The following is a 15335-nucleotide window of genomic DNA, read 5'->3' as shown; positions in this document are numbered from 1 at the left end:
AGAACTTTTTTATTACGGTATATTCATTGTTTCTTACTCCTTTTGATCTTTAGGGACATTAAACACAATCTTAGTAAATTGTCCTTTTCATTGATTTACCATTTTTCTCATAGTCATACAAGCAGGAACCCTGTAGATATAAATACTAATACTTTGTTCTACTGTCTTATGCTTTCCTATTTTGCAGAGTTAAGTACTTAACCCTTTTTTCCCTCTCAGATCATAAAAACGGGCAGCATTTCATTGTTCCACAAATGGCTGACAGGTAAGCCAGTAAACACAGAGTTGTCTCAATAAATATGGTGCAGGAGTGTTTTTAGTGTGTTTAACTGCAAAGAGTCTGTTGCAATCACCACTAGCTCTATTTTGCTATGTGGTGGCTTGTTGGAACTTGCTGAAACATCTACTGCAGTAGCAGATGTCAGTTCTTTCTATCTACAAATAAGTGACACCAAAGTGACACCAAACTCCTATTATCATCACATAAAATGCCCAATTCATAAAATGATATGTTTGGTCTTTGGTTTTGCATTCTGTTGATGGATAAGAAACATGTAAGTATTGATCAAAAGTCATATAGATGAATGTTTCACTTGACATTCTGGCAACATGTTGAAAAAAATGACTGTCTTACTGTAGCAGTTTAGATTTATCGGAGCTGGCCAAGGCAGCAAAGAAGAAGCTGCAGTCTGTAAGTGATAGTACATTACAGTACGTATTTCTGTTGTTTCTATTTTGTCATTAAAGGCCAGTTTCCTTTTTCTTATGCAGCTCAGTAATCATTTATTTGAGGAGCTAGCCATGGACGTGTATGATGAGGTGGATAGGCGAGAAACTGATGCAGGTAAAGAGTCATGCAGTGACAAATTGAAAGGGATTATGCTCTAAAGGTTTTGTACCTTTGCTTTAATTCAGGGATTCTTCACATGTTTGACATGGGGCCCAAATTTTCCTCAAGTATTAGTAATCTTACTCTTGATTTTAATCGTTTTCAATACCGTAATTATATCTAACCTACTGTTCAATAATTAATATCCAACCTACTTACAGTTTACAACCTTGTCAAATGATATGAAACCATGTGCTAATCACAAAAACTATTATTTAGTTACTAACTATATATATACTGCATAAGAAGGGACTCAATAACTGTTGACATTTTTTTTTACACACAATTATCTTAAATAAATAAACTAAATTATAAATGAATATGTTTCTTAAAGTGGTCATATCATGATTTTTTCCCCCTACATTTAGTTTAGTTTGTATTATTATTATTATTATTATTTTTATTATTTTATTTAGTTTTCATTAAATTGTGTCATACCAAAGGCTATAAGATGAGACACATTACCTACCTGCTTGGCACTCAACATCAAGGGTTGGAATTGGGGGTTAAAACACCAAAATGATTTCTGAGCGCGGCCACAGCTGCTGCTCACTGCTCCCCTCACCTCCCAGGGTGGGGAACAAGAGGATGGGTCAAATGCAGAGGTTAATTTTACCACACCTAGTGTGTGTGTGTGTGTGTGTCTATCAGTGGTACTTTAACTTTAACTTTATTTTAAACACTGTAATGGTGGTTCTTTGGTCAAAATTGTGCATAGACTATATTTTAAAGACCGTTTTGAAGCTGCTTTCTGGTCATCTCTTCAGGATGCGCCATATTGTGGGTGGTCTTATTTATGTGGTTCCACCTCGACTGTGGTTTCTCCCCGCCAGCCATGTTGTCGTTTTAAGGACTTACATAGAAAGTGTATTGACAGAATAAGTTCGAACTATAACTTTTATTAGAAATGGCAACAGTGGTGGATGCATGTGGATATACGAGCCAGTCTGCCCCACAAAAAGAGAATAAAGGAAAAAAAAGGAGCTTATTGACTACAGTGTTGGACTACAATTGTGGACTCGCGCAAAGCTCTTTGGGTAAAATTTTACCCATATGGTAAAGTTGTCATGGATGAGAAAGATATCACTAATGGGGCAAACTCCAAACGGATCGTTTAGTGGAAGTAGGAAGGGAGGAAAGATCGTTTTATAAATTTTTCCGCAATGATTTCAAATTTTCAGGACTTATGCAGATTCTAAACACACAACAGCTGTTACCAATATGTAAGAAAAGTTGATTTTGCGCAATAGGGCCCCTTGAAATAAACTGTCAATAAAATTGAAATGCAAATGAAAAAACAGCTTCACCAATGTCAGTCATAATTTTTGCAGTTAAGAATTTAGCCCCAGACTTCTTCTGTTTGTTTGAAATTGTCATTATGTCCACAAGTGGTGGAAAAGTGTGTTACAACCGAGTACCACTGTATATGGACCAAAAATGCGAAACATATTTTTGGCCGCCCACTCGGGCATTACAGGCAGAATAGAGTGGCTCCCATAGGTTCCATTGTAAGTAGACTTTTGATCGCATTTATTTACTATTTAAAAGGCATTAAAAAATCTTTCATAATGATTGTAAACGATAGCCAACATTTTAAAAAAGTGCAGTTCCCTTTTAAAAATAATAAAAGTGACTTGCAAAATAACTTCACTTAATCACATGACAATTTGAATTCATGGCAAAATATAGCATTTTACAGGCCGCATAACTTCCTTTTTTTTTTTTTATGTAAAGGAAAGCAAAAAGTCTAGTCCAGTAAAGTCCAGTTAACTAAATTAGCACAAGCAAGTGTTCTGCTTTTGTCTCGCATGCTATCATGTGTTTTTATCTACATTTATATTTAAGATAAAACTACTCTGAATTAATTTCTTGTCTCTGACGCTCTCCTAAAGTGTGGTTGGCGACGCAGAACCACAGCGCTCTTGTGACAGAGACAACTGTGGTGCCATTTCTTCCTGTCAATCCAGAGTATTCGTCCACAAGAAACCAAGTAAGTTAGCGTGAAAGCTTTATTTTTACGATCCTGATCTCATAATGCTGAGACAACCCTCCTGCGTCTCTTATCTCAGGGACGCCAGAAACTTGCCAGATTCAATGCACATGAATTTGCAACTCTTGTGATTGACATACTAAGTGATGCAAAGCGGAGACAACGAGGGAATTCAGCAACCAGCCCTAAAGGTGAGAACATGAAAACATGTTTCCACAAATCAGCTCGACAATACAGTGAAGCCTCGATTTAAGAAATTATTGGTTTTTGAATAAGGCTCATAAGTACAAACGTTTGTATATTGAAGAAACATTGATTGATGGCTTCCAGCCTTGCCAAAAGTTAATATTTTTGTAAAGGGTTGTACACTTTGAACACCATATAAAGCACATACTGTATATTAGGGCTGCAAAATTAATAGACATCGAATCGACATCAAGGTTTCAATTCATGCAATTATTAAATGCAAGAGGCTGAGATGTTTAAAAAATGTTTCTCTCCTCCACTCTCGAATTGAATCAGAATTATCGAGCATTGTTTCTTTGAACTGCTGCCGTGTGTTCTGCAGTTGATGTGCTTATAAACTGAAAAAATGTCTTGTGGTGACAGTGTAAAATGGCTGAAGGAACTTCAGCGTTGAAAACAGTTTTAGGTCTGTCGACCTAGTTCAAACCGGGTTGAAGACAGTGAGGCTAAGACAAGCAGCCATGGATGTTGTAAACAAACATAGATTTTGTGAAGGCAAACCCAAAGATTTTAGAAAATATATAATTGCATTTGGTTCCATTATGTAGCAACTTGAAACAAGAATATGTTGACAGTCTAAAGGAAACATGGCTTATTTCACTCATCATTCTCACAGTTTTATGCAATTAAATTAATAAAATATAAAAAATTGCAAACCAAGTTGCTATGGCAATGTTCGACGGAAAAATTGCAATTTTTTTTTTTTTTTTTAATCCTGCAGGCCTAGTGTATATGTGTTCATCAACTATCTATTTAAAGGCCTACTGAAACCCACTGCTACCGACCACGCAGTCCGATAGTTTATATATCAATGATGAAATATTAACATTGCAACACATTCAAATACGGCCGGTTTAGTTTACTAAATTACAATTTTAAATTTCCCGCAGAGTTTCCTGTTAAAAACGTTGCAGAATGATGACGCGTATGATGACGCGTGTTTGTGACGTTATTGGTTGGAGGGGACATATTAGCCAGCACCACTTGCGGGTAAAAGTCGTCTCTTTTCATCGCGCAATTACACAGTATTTTGGACATCTGTGTTGCTGAATCTTTTGCAATTTGTTCAATTAATAATGGAGAAGTCAAAGTAGAAAGATGGAGGTGGGAAGCTTTAGCCTTTAGCCACACAAACACGGTGTTTCCTTTTTTAAACTTCCCGGAGGTGAAGCTTAACTATGGATCAGAGCGGTCAAGCGAACATGGTTCCCGACCACTTGTCAACCGGCAGGTTTCGGTGAGAAAATTGTGGTAAAAATTTGCCTCTTACCGGGGATCAGCGGAGCTTGCGCCGTCCATGCAGCTGCCGTGACTTCTCTCAGAGACTGGTGTCAACACGCCCGTGGACACACCATTCCGACTATCAGGTACTATTTAACTCACTAAAACACTAGCAACACAATAGAAAAATAAGGGATTTCCCAGAACTATCCTAGTAAATGTGTCTAAAAACATCGGAATCGCTCCCAATACAATCGCCTTTTTTTTTTAAAACTTTATTTTATTTTTATTTATTTTTTCTAGTCCTTCACTATCAATATCCTCATCCACAAATCTTTCATCCTCACTCAAATTAATGGGGAAATTGTCGCTTTCCCAGTCCGAATAGCTTTTGATGCTGGAGGCTCACATTATAAACAATGTGAGGATGTGAGGAGCCCTCACACCGGTGACGTCATCGTCTGCTACTTCTGGTAAAGGCAGGGCTTTTTTATTGGCGACCAAAAGTTGCAAACTTTATCATCGATGTTCTCTACTAAATCCTTTCAGCAAAAATATGGCAATATCGCGAAGTGATCAATTATGACACATAGAATGGACCTGCTATCCCCGTTTAAATAACAAAATCTCATTTCAGAAGGCCTTTAATAACAAAATCAAAATAAACAACTAGCTAAACTGTCCTTATTTTTCAGCTGCCATGCCGACACGCACACACATTGTCTCTCGTTCTGTGGTCCATTCACAGCTTTAAAATGTAAAAACTTCCTAATTTCCCAACCAGGATTCTACAAACCCCGTTTCCATATGAGTTGGGAAATTGTGTTAGACGTAATTATAAACGGAATACAATGATTGGCAAATCCTTTTCAACCCATATCCAATTGAATGCACTACAAAGACAAGATATTTCATGTTCAAACTCAAACTTTTATTTTTTTTGCAAATAATAATTAACTTGGAATTTCATGGCTACAACATGTGCCAAAGTAGTTGGGAAAGGGCATATTCACCACTTTGTTACATCACCTTTTCTTTTAACACTTAATAAACTTTTTGAAACTGAGGAAACTAATTGTTGAACCTCTGAAAGTGGAATTCTTTCCCATTCTTTTTTTATGTAGAGCTTCAGTCGTTCAACAGTCCGGGGTCTCCGCTGTCGTATTTTACGTTCATAATGCGCCACACATTTTCGATGGGAGACAGGTCTGGACTGCAGGCGGGCAAGGAAAGTACCTGCACTCTTTTTTTACAAAGCCACGCTGTTGTAACACTTGTCTTGCTGTAATAAGCAGTGGCGTCCATGATAACGTTGCTTGGATGACAGCATATATTGCTCCAAAACCTGTATGTACCTTTCAGCATTAATGGTGCCTCCACAGATGTGTAAGTTACCCATGCCTTAGGCACTAATACACCCCCTTACCATCACAGATGCTGGCTTTTGAACTTTGTGCCTATAACAATCCGAATGGTTATTTTCCTCTTCGTTCTGGAGGACACCACATCCTCTGCTTCCAAATATAATTTGAAATGTGGACTCATCAGCCCACAGAACACCTTTCCACTTTGCATCAGTCCATCTTAGATGATCTCTGGCTCTGCCAAGCCGGCGGAGTTTCAGGATATTGTTGATAAATGGGTTTGGCTTTGCATAGTAGAGTTTTAACTCGCACTTACAGCTGTAGCGGCCAACTGTATTTACTGACAGTGGTTTTATGAAGTGTTCGTGAGCCCATGTGGTGATATCCTTTACACACTAGTGTCGGTTTTTGATGCAGTACCGCCTGAGGGATCAAAAGTCCGTAATAACATCGCTTATGTGCAGTGATTTCTCCAGATTCTCAGAACTTTTTGATGATTTTACGGACCGTAGATGGTAAAATCCTTAAAATCCTTGCAATAGCTCGTTGAGAAATCTTGTTCTAAAACTGTTTGACAATTTGCTTACAAAGTGGTGACCCTCGCCCCATCCTTGTTTGTGAATTACTTAGCATTTCATGGAACCTGCTTTTATACCCAATCATGGCACCCACCTCTTCCCAACTAGCCCGTTCACCTGTGGGATGTTCCATATAAGTGTTTGATGAGCATTCCTCAACTCTATCAGTATTTATTGCCACCTTTCCCAACTTCTTTGTGACATGTTGCTGGCATCAAATTCTAAATTTAATGATTATTTGCAACAAAAAAAAATGTTTATTAGTTTGAACATAAAATATGTTGTCTTTGTAGCGTATTCAACTGAATATGGGTTGAAAACAATTTGCAAATCATTGTATTCTGTTTATATTTACATCCAACAGAATTTCCCAACTCATATGGAAACGGGGTTTGTACAAAGAGTAGGAACAACAAATAAAAATCAAGGGCAGTCAATCGATTGCAACTGGACTGTTTAGTTTGTCTCAGAAGACGTTTTGCCTCTCATCTGAGTAGGCATCATCAGTTCATGCTCATCGACTTAGATTGGTCAGATCTAGTCTAGCGGCTGGTGCCAAAACACCAAATATTTATACTCCAAAACCAGGAGGGTGGGCCTGGGAAAGGATGGTTTTGCCCTATTTTAGTGAGAAAAACAATATAAATATTTGGGAGTTTTGGCACCAGTCGCTAGACTAGATCTGACCAATCTAAGTCTATGAACATAAATGGATGAAGCTTACTCTGATGTGAGGAGAAACGACTTCCAAGACAAACCAAACAGTCCAGTTGTGATCGATTCCATTCCTTGAGATGACAATGACTTCGATTAATGAGAACATTCACAGACAAATAAAATCCACTTTATGTTGTTGGTTGATTTTCTTGATATGCATGGGGAAGAGGCTGGTGGTCGTACAACATTGTGTATACGCTTTGTAAACATTTTGTAAAAAGTCTAAAAAAAACTTAAAAAGCACACAATGTAAAACTGAGCATTGACAGCAATATAGTCGAGCTGAGAAAACATTGGCGAGCGATCAGTCCGCCCACAATAGATGTGCTATTGTGGGATGCTCTGTGAGGCACACAATGAATGAAGGAAATGTTTGTACACTGAAACAAGGTTTGTACACCAAAGCATATTTTTTTATTTGGTCCGTGGTTTGTAAAGCGAAAACTTTGTGCAATAATTGGTTCGTAAATCGAGGTTCCAGGGTATTATATTTTTGGGCAATTTCACAGTCAAAAATTGGCATAATAATGGAACAATGGATCCCTCTCATGTTATTTACCATATGCATTGGTGCCATACAACAGTCCTTGGTAGAACGCCAGCTTTACTTACATTCCTATTCTCTAAGTGTTGAACTTATTTGAAGCGGTAAAAAACTCCCAATATGTCTGCTTGTGAATTTCAGACAACGTGGAGCTTATCCTGAAGAATATGTCTGCCAAGCCAAGTGATAGCCAGGATAATGACCAGCCTGACTATGACAGTGTGGCGTCTGATGAGGATACAGACCAAGATCTCCTTTCTAGTAAAGGAGATAGGACTAAGGTAATGTTGGCCTGCTCTTTCAAATTGAAACGTTATAGCTAGACATGAGTATCGTTTACGTTTTTGACTCATACTAATACCAAATCGGTACTTTGAAAACAATGCCTGTGCTTGAACCGGTACTTAAAAAATGTCACATTTTTGCTAAGACAAAAAAAAAAAGCCTATTTGTAGGTGTGGAATTTTGTGACATTCAAGTTGAACAGACATTTAAATACTTCATTTATACAAATTAAATGGTAACTAAATAATACATTCAATAATAAGAAATAAAATCCATGACACATTGTTATAAACAGTGTGCAGCGGCAATATTTATGGATCTAACTAAAGCATTTGACACAATTAATCACAAAATGTTATTCAATAAATTAAAACTGTATGACATCAAGGGTTGGTCTTGAACTGTGTAAGAAGATACTTAACCTACAAGAAGCATTACATGAGGCTAGGCAAAAACACATCTACAACGCTAAACATATCCTGTGGCGTACCACAGGGATCGGCATTGGGACCAAAATTGTTCAATCTTTCTATAAATGAGATTTGTAATGTTACAAAAGACTTAAAATTAGTGTTATTTGTAGACTATAAAACTGAGCTTTTTTCAGAAAAGAACAAACAGAAGCTAATACCAATAATTACCTCCCTGCTTGCCACTCAGCATCAAGAGTTGGAATTGGGGGTGAAATTAACAAAAAATGATTCCCGGGCGTGGCCACCCCTGCTGCTCACTGCTCCCCTCACCTCCCAGGGGGTGATCAAGGGTGATGGGTCAAATGCAGAGAATAATTTTGCCACACCTTGTGTGTGTGTGACAATCATGGGTACTTTAATTTACTAACAGACGAAATTATTAGATTAAGGAGTTGGTTGGACAAAAACAGACAAACCTCAGTAAAACTAAAATAATGCTATTTGGCAACAGTAGTAGAGAAAGTCAAAAACAAATGGACGGAGCAGACATTGAAAGAGTAAATGAAAACACATTTTTGCTGTAATAACAGATGATAAAATTAACTGGAAAATCTCATATAAAAATATACAACATAATGTGGCAGAAATACTGTTTATCTAAAAATGAATAAATCACTCAATATACGCTACTGCTTGCCAGTGTTACCATATCTGAGTTATTGTGCAGATATATAAGGAAATAATTACAAAAGTACGCTTCATTAACTGTGTTACAAACCCCGTTTTCATATGAGTTGGGAAATTGTGTTAGATGTAAATATAAACGGAATACAATGATTGCAAATCCTTTTCAACCCATATTCAGTTGAATATGCTACAAAGACAACATATTTGATGTTCAAACTGATAAACATTTTTTTTTTGCAAATAATCATTAACTTTAGAATTAAATGCCAGCAACACGTGACAAATGAGTTGGGAAAGGTGGCAATAGATACTGATAATGTTGAGGAATGCTCATCAAACACTTATTTGGAACATCCCACAGGTGTGCAGGCTAATTGGGAACAGTTGGGTGCCATGATTGGGTATAAAAGAAGCTTCCAAGAAATGCTAAGTAATTCACAAACAAGAATGGGGCGAGGATCACCACTGTGTAAGCAAATTGTCGAACAGTTTTAGAACAACATCTCTCAAAGAGCTATTTAGGGATTTTACCATCTACGGTCCGTAAAATCATCAAAAAGTTCAGAGAATCTGGAGAAATCACTGCACATAAGCAATGATATTACAGACTTTTGATCCCTCAGGCGGTACTGCATCAAAAACCGACATCAGTGTGTAAAGGATATCACCACATGGGCTCACGAACACTTCATAAAACCACTGTCAGTAACTACAGTTGGTCGCTACATCTGTAAGTACATGTTAAAACTCTACTATGCAAAGCCAAACCCATTTATCAACAATATCCTGAAACGCCACCGGCTTGGCTGGCCCCGAGCTCATCTAAGATGGACTGATAGAAAGTGGAAAGGTGTTCTGTGGTCTGACGAGTGCACATTTCAAATTATATTTGGAAACACAGGACGTGGTGTCCTCCAGAACAAAGAGGAAAATAACCATCCGGATTGTTATAGGCGCAAAGTTCAAAAGCCAGCATCTGTGATGTTATGGGGGTGTATTAGTGGCCAAGGCATGGGTAACTTACACATCTGTGAAGGCACCATTAATGCTGTAAGGTCCATACCGGTTTTGGGGCAACATATGTTGTCATCCAAGCAACATTATCATGGACGCCCCTGCTTATTTCAGCAAGACAAGTGTTACAACAGCGTGGCTTTGTAAAAAAAGAGTGTGGGTACTTTCCTGGCCCGCCTGCAGTCCAGACCTGTCTCCCATCGAAAATGTGTGGTGCATTATGAAGCGTAAAATACGACAGCGGAGACCCCGGACTGTTGAACGACTGAAGCTCTACATCAGGGGTGTCAAACTCAAATACAGAGTGGACCAAATTTTAAAACTGAACCAAGCCACGGGCCATGGTTGAACAAATTAACCCTTTAATAGGGACCCAAACAAGTTTTGCATTGAATATTGAACAAGCAAGGCTTATATAACATTATAATTACATGCAAAATCGAGTTTCAAATAATAATAACAATAATTAAAAAATATCAATGGCATATCAAATAAAATGTAATAATAATTGAACGCCATCCATCCATCCATCATCTTCCGCTTATCCGAGGTCGGGTCGCGGGGGCAACAGCCTAAGCAGGGAAACCCAGACTTCCCTCTCCCCAGCCACTTCGTCTAGCTCTTCCCGGGGGATCCCGAGGCGTTCCCAGGCCAGCCGGGAGACATAGTCTTCCCAACGTGTCCTGGGTCTTCCCCGTGGCCTCCTACCGGTTGGACGTGCCCTAAACACCTCCCTAGGGAGGCGTTCGGGTGGCATCCTGACCAGATGCCCGAACCACCTCATCGGGCTCCTCTCGATGTGAAGGAGCAGCGGCTTTACTTTGAGTCCCTCCCGGATGGCAGAGCTTCTCACCCTATCTCTAAGGGAGAGCCCCGCCACACGGCGGAGGAAACTCATTTCGGCCGCTTGTACCCGTGATCTTATCCTTTCGGTCATGACCCAAAGCTCATGACCATAGGTGAGGATGGGAACGTAGATCGACCAGTAAATTGAGAGCTTTGCCTTCCGGCTCAGCTCCTTCTTCACCACAACGGATCGGTACAACGTCCGCATTACTGAAGACGCCGCACCGATCCGCCTGTCGATCTCACGATCCACTCTTCCCTCACTCGTGAACAAGACTCCTAGGTACTTGAACTCCTCCACTTGGGGCAGGGTCTCCTCCCCAACCCGGAGATGGCACTCCACCCTTTTCCGGGCGAGAACCATGGACTCGGACTTGGAGGTGCTGATTCTCATTCCGGTCGCTTCACACTCGGCTGCGAACCGATCCAGCGAGAGCTGAAGATCCTGGTCAGATGAAGCCATCAGGACCACATCATCTGCAAAAAGCAGAGACCTAATCCTGCGGTTACCAAACCGGAACCCCTCAACGCCTTGACTGCGCCTAGAAATTCTGTCCATAAAAGTTATGAACAGAATCGGTGACAAAGGACAGCCTTGGCGGAGTCCAACCCTCACTGGAAATGTGTTCGACTTACTGCCGGCAATGCGAACCAAGCTCTGGCACTGATCGTACAGGGAACGGACCGCCACAATAAGACAGTCCGATACCCCATACTCTCTGAGCACTCCCCACAGGACCTCCCGAGGGACACGGTCGAATGCCTTCTCCAAGTCCACAAAGCACATATAGACTGGTTGGGCAAACTCCCATGCACCCTCAAGAACCCTGCCGAGAGTATAGAGCTGGTCCACAGTTCCACGACCAGGACGAAAACCACACTGTTCCTCCTGAATCCGAGGTTCGACTATCCGACGTAGCCTCCTCTCCAGTACACCTGAATAAACCTTACCGGGAAGGCTGAGGAGTGTGATCCCACGATAGTTGGAACACACCCTCCGGTCCCCCTTCTTAAAGAGAGGAACCACCACCCCGGTCTGCCAATCCAGAGGTACCGCCCCCGATGTCCACGCGATGCTGCAAAGTCTTGTCAACCAAGACAGCCCCACAGCATCCAGAGCCTTAAGGAACTCCGGGCGGATCTCATCCACCCCTGGGGCCTTGCCACCGAGGAGCTTTTTAACTACCTCAGCGACCTCAGCCCCAGAAATAGGAGAGTCCACCACTGATTCCCCAGGCGCTGCTTCCTAATAGGAAGACGTGTTGGTGGGATTGAGGAGGTCTTCGAAGTATTCCTTCCACCTATCCACAACATCCGCAGTCGAGGTCAGCAGAACACCATCCGCACCATACACGGTGTTGATAGTGCACTGCTTCCCCTTCCTGAGGCGGCGGACGGTGGTCCAGAATCGCTTCGAAGCCGTCCGGAAGTCGTTTTCCATGGCTTCCCCGAACTCTTCCCATGTCCGAGTTTTTGCCTCCGCGACCGCTGAAGCTGCACACCGCTTGGCCTGTCGGTACCTGTCCACTGCCTCCGGAGTCCTATGAGCCAAAAGGACCCGATAGGACTCCTTCTTCAGCTTGACGGCATCCCTCACCGCTGGTGTCCACCAAGGGGTTTTAGGATTGCCGCCCCGACAGGCACCAACTACCTTGCGGCCACAGCTCCAATCTGCCGCCTCGACAATAGAGGTTCGGAACATGGTCCACTCGGACTCAATGTCCAGCACCTCCCTCGTGACATGTTCAAAGTTCTTCCGGAGGTGGGAATTAAAACTTTGTCTGACAGGAGACTCTGCCAGACGTTCCCAGCAGACCCTCACAATGCGTTTGGGCCTCCCAGGTCTGTCCGGCATCCTCCCCCACCATCGCAGCCAACTCACCACCAGGTGGTGATCGGTAGAAAGCTCCGCCCCTCTCTTCACCCGAGTGTCCAAAACATGAGGCCGCAAATCCGATGACACAACTACAAAGTCGATCATGGAACTGCGGCCTAGGGTGTCCTGGTGCCAAGTGCACATATGGACACCCTTATGTTTGAACATGGTGTTTGTTATCGACAAACTGTGACGAGCACAAAAGTCCAATAACAAAACACCACTCGGGTTCAGATCCGGGCGGCCATTCTTCCCAATCACGCCTCTCCAGGTTTCACTGTCGTTGCCAACGTGAGCGTTGAAGTCTCCCAGTAGGACAAGGGAATCACCCGGGGGAGCACTTTCCAGTACTCCCTCGAGTGTTCCCAAAAAGGGTGGGTACTCTGAACTGCTGTTTGGTGCATAAGCACAAACAACAGTCAGGACCCGTCCCCCCACCCGAAGGCGGAGGGAGGCTACCCTTTCGTCCACCGGGTTGAACTCCAACGTACAGGCTTTGAGGCGGGGGGAAACAAGAATTGCCACCCCAGCCCGTCGCCTCTCACTGCCGGCAACGCCAGAGTGGAAGAGGGTCCAATCCCTCTCGAGAGAAGTGGTTCCAGAGCCCTTGCTGTGCGTCGAAGTGAGTCCGACTATATCCAGCCGGAATTTCTCGACTTCGCGCACTAGCTCAGGCTCTTTCCCCCCCAGTGACGTGACGTTCCACGTCCCAAGAGCTAGCTTCTGTAGCCGAGGATCGGACCGCCAAGTGCCCTGCCTTCGGCTGTCGCCCAGCTCACAATGCACCCGACCTCTATGGCCCCTGCTATGGGTGGTGAGCCCATTGGAGGGGTGACCCACGTTGCCTCTTCGGGCTGTGCCCGGCCGGGCCCCATGGGAGCAGGCCCGGCCACCAGGCGCTCGCCATCGTGCCCCACCTCCGGGCCTGGCTCCAGAGGGGGGTCCCGGTGACCCGCGTCCGGGCGAGGGAAATCTGGGTCCATGGTTTTTCATCTTCATAAAGGTCTTCGAGCTGCTCTTTGTCTGATCCCTCACCTAGAACCTGTTTGCCTTGGGAGACCCTACCAGGGGGCTTTATGCCCCCGGACAACATAGCTCCTAGGATCATTGGGACACGCAAACTCCTCTACCACGATAAGGTTGCAGCTCAGAGAGGAGCTTAATTGAACGCCTCTTTTCTATTTGCAGCCTTCTGAGATAAATATCAAAATAAACTTTTTCCACAGGCCAATAATAAATTTGAAAGTAAAATAACAATAAGGAATGAATCAAACATTCAAGCCTTGAAGTAGCAAGAGAAAGTGAATGAATAAAACGTTATTGCTCGGTTTTCTACACTGATTTGCTTTAACAACGCTTCTATAACCTAATAGTGCAAAATCAACTTTCAAAAAACAAACGAAAAAACATCACAGAAATAAAATTTAAATAAAAAATGTAATGCCTCTTTTCTATTTGCAGCCTTCTAAAGTAAATATCAACATTAACTTTTTCCACTAGCTAGTACATTTGAAAATAAAATAACAATGAGGTGGTCGGGGTTGGGGGGTGGCGTGGTTTGGTGGTAGTGGGGTGGATATTGTAGCGTCCCGGAAGAGTTATTGCTGCAAGGGTTTCTGGGTATTTCTTCTGTTGTGTTCATGTTGTGTTTCAGTGCGGTTGTTCTCCCGAATTGTGTTTTTCATTCTTGTTTGGTTAGGGTTCACAGTGTGGCGCATATTTGTAACAGTGTTAAAGTTGTTTATACGGCCACCATCAGTGTGACCTGTATGGCTGTTGATCAAATATGCCTTGCCTTCACTTTTGTGTGTGTGTGTGTGTGTGTGTGTGTGTGTGTGTGTGTGTGTGTGTGTGTGTGTGTGTGTGTGTGTGTGTACAAGCCGCATATAGTATGTGACTTGGCCGGCACGCTCTATGTATAGAGGAAAAGCGGACGTAACGACAAGTTGTGGAGAACGCTAAAGGCAGTGTCTTTAAGGCACGCCCCCAATATTGTTGTATGGGTGGAATTCGGGAGAATGGTTGCCCCGGGAGATTTTCGGGAGGGGCACTGAATTTCGGGAGTCTCCCAGGAAAATCAGGAGGGTTGGCAAGTATGAGTATAAGCGGTGAATGCGATGTTAGAGCGGCACGGCCGCTGTATAATACCGGCGAGCCAGCTCTAATGTTAATTTGATATTGCCTCAAGGGCCAAATGAAATTGCACGGCGGGCCAAATTTGGCCCACGGGCCAGAGTTTGACACCCATGCTCTACATAAAAAAAGAATGGGAAAGAATTCCACTTTCAAAGCTTCAAGAAATTAGTTTCCTCAGTTTCAAAACGTTTTTGAGTGTTGTTAAAAGAAAAGGGGATGTAATATTACCTTTCCCAACTACTTTGTCACATGTTTTTTTTTTTTTTCTCCCCCCCTTGTTTACCTGTATCTCATCTTTTTTTTGTAAGGGGCGCTGGAAGCCGGCAGACCCGTCAGCGATCCTGTTCTGTCTCCCTTTAATGTTTGTCTGATCTTGAATGGGATTGTGCTGAAAATTGTAATTTTCCAGAAGGAACTCTCCTGACGGAATAAATAAAGTACTATCTAATCTAATCTAATCTAATGTTGCTGGCATCAAATTTTAAAGTCAACGATTATTTGCAAATATGTTGTCTTTGTAGCAGATTCA

General features: G+C 42.3%; 1 protein-coding gene across 8 annotated transcripts in view; it reads left to right on the top strand.

Moving 5' to 3' along the window:
- Window positions 1-15335, top strand: part of git2a (G protein-coupled receptor kinase interacting ArfGAP 2a) — a 57201-nt gene that overhangs the window by 17685 nt on the left and 24181 nt on the right. For 6 of the 8 annotated variants that reach the window (XM_061906527.1, XM_061906524.1, XM_061906522.1 and 3 more), the window contains exons 8-13: window positions 220-265; window positions 640-691; window positions 772-844; window positions 2782-2879; window positions 2959-3070; window positions 7691-7830. In XM_061906527.1, the coding sequence (XP_061762511.1) occupies window positions 220-265; window positions 640-691; window positions 772-844; window positions 2782-2879; window positions 2959-3070; window positions 7691-7830 (521 nt within the window). The remainder of the gene's footprint in view (window positions 1-219; window positions 266-639; window positions 692-771; window positions 845-2781; window positions 2880-2958; window positions 3071-7690; window positions 7831-15335) is intronic. The other 2 variants (XM_061906523.1, XM_061906530.1) reach the window with 1 other exon arrangement.

This window comes from Nerophis ophidion, linkage group LG07, assembly GCF_033978795.1.
Source record: "Nerophis ophidion isolate RoL-2023_Sa linkage group LG07, RoL_Noph_v1.0, whole genome shotgun sequence".
NCBI lineage: Eukaryota > Metazoa > Chordata > Actinopteri > Syngnathiformes > Syngnathidae > Nerophis > Nerophis ophidion.
The sequence above is the reverse complement of the archived record's forward strand: the minus strand, read 5'-3'. Positions and strand labels throughout refer to the sequence as shown.